Source organism: Dromaius novaehollandiae, chromosome 2 (assembly GCF_036370855.1).
Source record: "Dromaius novaehollandiae isolate bDroNov1 chromosome 2, bDroNov1.hap1, whole genome shotgun sequence".
In the NCBI taxonomy this organism is placed as follows: Eukaryota; Metazoa; Chordata; class Aves; order Casuariiformes; family Dromaiidae; genus Dromaius; species Dromaius novaehollandiae.
In genome coordinates this window covers 135,780,042-135,786,041 of record NC_088099.1, presented here as the reverse complement: position 1 = coordinate 135,786,041, position 6,000 = coordinate 135,780,042, and the positions used below count along the sequence as shown (strand labels likewise).

General features: G+C 36.6%; 1 protein-coding gene across 1 annotated transcript in view; it reads left to right on the top strand.

Annotated features, from left to right (window-relative positions):
- The first annotated feature begins 670 nt into the window (after positions 1–670).
- Positions 671–6,000, top strand: part of RP1 (RP1 axonemal microtubule associated) — a 179,329-nt gene continuing 173,999 nt past the window's right edge. The window contains exons 1-2 of the mRNA XM_026097880.2: positions 671–1,309; positions 2,733–2,904. Coding sequence (XP_025953665.2) covers positions 671–1,309; positions 2,733–2,904 — 811 coding nt within the window. The remainder of the gene's footprint in view (positions 1,310–2,732; positions 2,905–6,000) is intronic.

The window sequence follows — 6,000 nt, the reverse complement described above, 5'->3', positions numbered from 1 at the left end:
TGAAATAAAAAACTTATAGTAAAAAAGCAAATGATCTGTCAATTTATGATGCAGAGTACTAAATGCAATCACTAAAACGTAATTTTAAAACATGTTTTGGGCCTCATTTTGATAAAATGTACAGTGTAGTAAACCAGAGGCCTTTTTTCTGAAACCAGTGGATTTTTCCTGGTATAAAACTAATATATGGGATCAGAATAAATTGTGTTGTCTTTCAGTTTCGTTAGTTTTGGACTGATTATGGCTTATGACTAGGCATAAATTGCTCCCTCCTCATAAATATTTCTCCAATATTAAGTATGAAGTGCTGTCGTTAGCATCATCCTCAAGAAAGACAACATTTAATTATCATTGTGGACTGACAAAGTACCTTTTTCTAAAGAAAAGTCTCTTGTACCAAAATGATAAGAGATTTGAAATTACACTGGAGAGTTCTGGGAGTATTTGCAAGTAGAGCTCTGCTAACTTAATCCGATAGTGCTGGAGTCTTTGTGGAATTTAGAGATAACAGCTTGGACCCATTTAAATCCAAAATGATTTTTGGCACAATTTGCTGCTGTTGTTTTCTCATAAATTCTTTTTCTGTACCTTTCAAAATGAAGACTGTATTATTACCAACCATGAGAGAACTTTTGCATCCATCTCCTTTTTCTTCCAGATTGCTGTCAAAATGAGCGAAACGCCTTCAACCAGTTACTCAGTGAATCAACCAAACTCCTCTGGGAGTGAACAGACTTTATCTACACGCCATTTCAATGTCACTGAACCTGTTGTGGCCAAACGGATCTGTTTCTACAAAAGTGGAGATCCTCAGTTTAATGGGATTAAAATGGTCGTTAATAATCGGTCTTACAAAACATTTGATGCCTTGCTTGATAGTTTATCCAAACGGGTCCCATTACCTTTTGGGGTGAGGAATATTAGTACACCAAAAGGAAGACACATCATCACCAATCTGGAGGATCTTGAAGATGGAAAATCTTATATTTGTTCCCATCAGAGGAAAATGAAACCCATCAACCTTGAACGGGCAAGGAAAAAGCCACTGCCTTGGCAGATCAGCAGGCCTGTCAGTGCTCGTCGTCGAGCCGTGCAGTTAGCAAAGGAGAATGAAGATGGCTTTGGCCAGAGAGAAAGAAAAGTAACAACTCCTAAAAAGCTGCTTGTTTTCAAAAATGGTGATGTAAGACTCAGGCGCACCATAGTTCTGGGAAAGAAAAATACACAAACCTTTGAGGCCTTTCTGGATTATATGAGTGAATTAATGCAGTATCCAGTTGTGAAACTATACACCACTGATGGCAGAAAGGTGAGAATAAAGATGAGCATTGACAATTCTGCCATGTTTTTTTCTAGACTATTTTTATAAAAAAAGGTGATTTGCTCCATTAGGAGACTGGGAAGCTGGTCCAGGGGTGAGGTCTGCTGTGCTCAGTATCAGCTGTTGCCTTTCTATGCTTGTTCACCTTCAGAAAGGCTACTAGTTTGGAGGAGATGTTGTACATGAATCTTGGAACCAGATAGAGGCAAATAAAGACATCACATTTCAAGTCATCATAAAAAGTCACTTTTCTTTTTCTTACTCAGGCCTTTTTCAGGCAAGCTCTCAATTATGTATTTTTGCCCATTTACACAGAAACTTCCCTTAGCCTGAGTAGTCTTTTTCTATGTTTTTCAGTGTTTTAAAAATACTAAAGGTAACATCTAATAGCAGTAGAAATTTTATCATTCTGCAAATGCAGGGCTTTTTGCCATTAATGAGTGGGAACTATGAGACTTTATTATATCTTACAGTTTCTAAATTGTGGACCAAATTCTGTGCCTCTAAACCCAAATGTTGCAGCAATAATAAGCCTGATTTTCATCTTGTTCACTGTTTTATATAATTTTATCTTACTCAGTGTTTTGTAATTCTGCGTGGTGTTTAACCCCGGAGAAGCACTTGTGATTATACCTGACAGCAGGTACCTATAAAGAGAATTCCATGCAGAATGTCTGCTCAAGGAAAATCTGCCGTATTTACCCATTATGTAGTGAAACAGTGATTTCTGTATTAGGTTGGGAAAGTGCCTGTATCTCCTGTAAGTCAGAGGAGTGCACTTTGCAAGCCTGATCTTGCAACATATCTTGCATAAATTCATACATATATTCAAAACTGTGTTACGCAAGGCCCCTAATAACTTGATCTAAAGTTAGACCTGCTTTGAGCAGAGGGCTGAACTGGATGACAACAAAGGGTCCTTTCCAACATAAGTTGTTCTATGATTCTATCTTTATTCCTTTGTTGCAGTAAATGTAAATAGACCAACTGTGCAAGTGCTGTAGTGTATTCTGAGTCTCCTTTTTCTTCCTCTAGGTGCTTGTTCATATATATACCTACCTCCAAACGCACATTCTTATTTCATGGCTATGCACGGTCACTGCACAATGATGAAACAAAATTTTATATGCAAACACTTAAATTATGAGAGAATTGTGATCTGGATCCAAGTGTCGTTTCTTAAGATCCTTTTCTAATATATTTATATAACAAGACATACCCTCACAAAGATAGGAATTGCCTTACAGGAACTGAAAAATTAATTCTGCTCTGTGATACATATTTAATAGCCTGCTGCAAACTACTGTAGAGACTAAGAAGTAAAGATATTAAAGTGTGAAAGGGATAAATCTCTTACATTATTACTCATAGTTATTAAGATGGAGAATTTAATGTTACTTTTTCTTTCCAGGTTCCTAATCTTCAGGCTCTGATATTGTGCTCTGGAGCTGTAGTCGCAGCGGGGAGAGAGCCTTTTAAACCAAGCAATTATGATCCTCTTGGGTACTCACAGCCTGCTAAATTGCTTGGAATTGCAAATCGGGTGTACCCAAAAGCAAATGCCAAATCGGAGAGTGAAAATAGTAAGTTCTTTGAATTAATTTGTATTTTATTAATTGGTTTATCTCTCTCAGCATAAGACATAAACCATGACAATCTTACTGGGATCAAGGATACTCAAAAAGGCCAGCTGAAACTGTTTATTTTTGCTCAGACTCCTCTATAGGCATAAGAAAGATCAAAGTGTTGATTTTCTTTTTAAAATTTAAGCTAAGAACTCAGATGGTATGCATATTTTCTTTCAAACTGACTTATTTAGAACATGGATGCAAATCTTTAAATATGTTTTATTTTGATGCACTTGATGATGATTGTTATTAATTTTTCTGCATCAGTGTTTATAACAGCAGTGGCAAAAGAGAACCCACAGATTACTTCAGAGAATAATGTAGCTCCTAACTGTCTGAATTTCTTGTTCAAATCTTTTGTGCAGGGTTCAGATCTTACCTTAACAAATAAAAGTTTCACTTGTCATTATCACGAGTTTCATTTTTTCCCGCAACTGCTCCACATAAACAGGAAAACCGTTACAGCATTCATCCACTCACAAAGCCACCATGTTTTTGAATCTGCTCTTGCCTAAAAAGAGCATCACCCTATCCTCATGGCTCTGATGTATGTTTTTCAGATAAGTTTGTGAAAAGATATGCAAATATACACTTTGACTACTCGTGGAGTTGTGTGACTGACAAGGATCAGTGAGAATGAGAGGTGGTCAGTGGAAGATCAGGAATATGAGGAGTTGTTGGAGAGAAAGCAATGCTAGCCTGAGGTTGAGGAGAACAAAATGCTGCAGCAGCAGCAGCGCTTTAGGTCATATAGGACCTCCTGACATTAGAGCATCCTGCGGGGCAGAGGTACTGTCCAGGGCGAAACTTGCTTAATACAGAGGTACCTTGTGCTCTTGATACAGCTGCATGCTGTACTGAAGAGCCAGGGAACACTGTAATTATTTCTGTACTAAGACTTTCTGTGAGAATCTTTTCTGTGTCATGGAGCACACTGCTATGCAAGACATAAGCTTCCATTTACTTGAAGGAGTTTCTTCCTCATCTCTCCCAGTTGATTATGTCCCCATCAAACTATTCATTTTCGCTCTTGTCACCCTTCATGTTCTTTGCCTTGAGCAGCTTGTTTTGCTGGCTGTTTGCAGAGCATAACTAATGGGGGAAGAGAGAATAAATAGGAACACTTTGAGGAAAATGAAAATTCTACAGAAATAAAAATTCTCATCCAAATTTTGCTTTAAGTCAGAGATCCAGGCTTAAAATGATATAAAATGTGAGAAGCTAAGAATCTGATAAGTATCTTCATCTGACTCATAGTGAACAGCAATTACTGTAAGACAGAAAAAAAAAGACCAAAAAACCCCTGTTTGTGTTTTTAATTGGAGAAACTCAAAGTATACTGTACAAGAGGCATTATAGATGATGTGAAAGCCTGAATTATCAGATTTCAGAGACTTCGTTCCAGTTCCAGTTCCTGGAGATAGAGAAAGTGAGATTTTTATTTTGGGAAATGAAAGGTCTCCTCTCTGCTAGAGGAGTTAGTCCAAACTTTTATTTCTGATTCACTTCATGGAAAAGCATATGTACGGGAAACTTGCAATGCACTCCTCTTGAAACAGCTGTCTGTAACAGTAATATGTTAATCATGAAAGTCTTGACATGAAACCTTATGTGAATCACTTGAGCAAAGCATATGCTTAACTTCAAGCAACGTAGTTAATATTAAATGTGATGAAATACCTTTCCATATTCCAAACCTTTATATAAAAAGATGGCTCCTATATATTTATGTATCAGTAGCAGTTGTGGATAATGTCTCTGTGTGGATGTGCATGCACTGTTTCACTCAGAGATGCAAAACTTCTTAGAAGACAGCAAAATTTTATTTTTACCTCATGCTCTTTTAATCTCTCACATCTTCACTGAGAACTGATAGAGAAAGATGAGATTTTTTTTAAGAGCCAAAGCTGTTGCAAAATAATCAAATCATATTTTAGGAGTATTTGATATGCATGCAAACACATGATGGACCATCCGCCAAACATTTAAGTCAGTGGAAGTATTCTCATTGGCTTCAATGAGTTTTGGGCCATCCTCTAGATTACTGTGTCATAAAATACATCTCAGAATTTTATGATTTAAATTCAGATTTCATAAGATGTTCAAGTGTTTCAAGGTTTATTTCTTCATAGAAATTCAATACAGGGGCCTGCATCTATACTCTTTATTATTACCCCACATATCAATAGTCAGTGTCACTACTCATAGTAATGATTACTTGCACACTGAAGATTGTTGGACTAAGCCCAGAGAGATTTATTTTTGCCTTGATTGACACACCTTAGCACTGACTGTCAGTACAAATAGGTATCGATTCATTAGTGACTGCTAAGGTATAGAGAAGACGTAAAGTTTTCAGGTTTTTATGCTTGACTCCCAAACCAGCAAGGGCCTGTGCACCTCTTGACAGGTTCAAGGCAACCTCAGCTCCCTACTGAGTATCAAATGAGAGCATTTAGCACTTTCTTAGGCTTTGGAGTGTTAAATGAGACCATAGCTCTGGCATTAAAGTATTTATTTATTGCAAAGTAAAATGAAATGGGACTGTAATTCAATGTTGATACTTTATAAAAATATGGTTATGTATATCTCTTAAACAACTTCTTAAAATGAAAAGAAAAATTAGATATACTGTTCTGTTTATTCTAATACTCTGAATAAAATAAACAAACTTTGATAGGTTCTTTTGTACTAATTTTTCTCCTTTCTTTTCTCTTCCTTTGCTGCCTGTTTGCTGTGTCATCATCTGGATCCTTATGCATGATATTTGAATGCTCTGCTTTACCTTTGCTGAATGAATTTGTGTTTTTTCAATGTTATTATTGGTAGTGAGAGTTGAAGTGGCCTCTAGCTCAAGATCTCAGATATTCTCAGTTTCTTCTGATAAAGGGTCAAGCAATGATAACAACACAAATGATAACAATTCAGATTCTTCCTATGCTCCTGACATTTATAAAGGCGTAGTAGGAAATCAGTCACTTAGTGGTGAAGATTTATCTGTGGCACAGTATGAAGATGACATTGAGAAATCTGTTCACCTTAATCAAGATG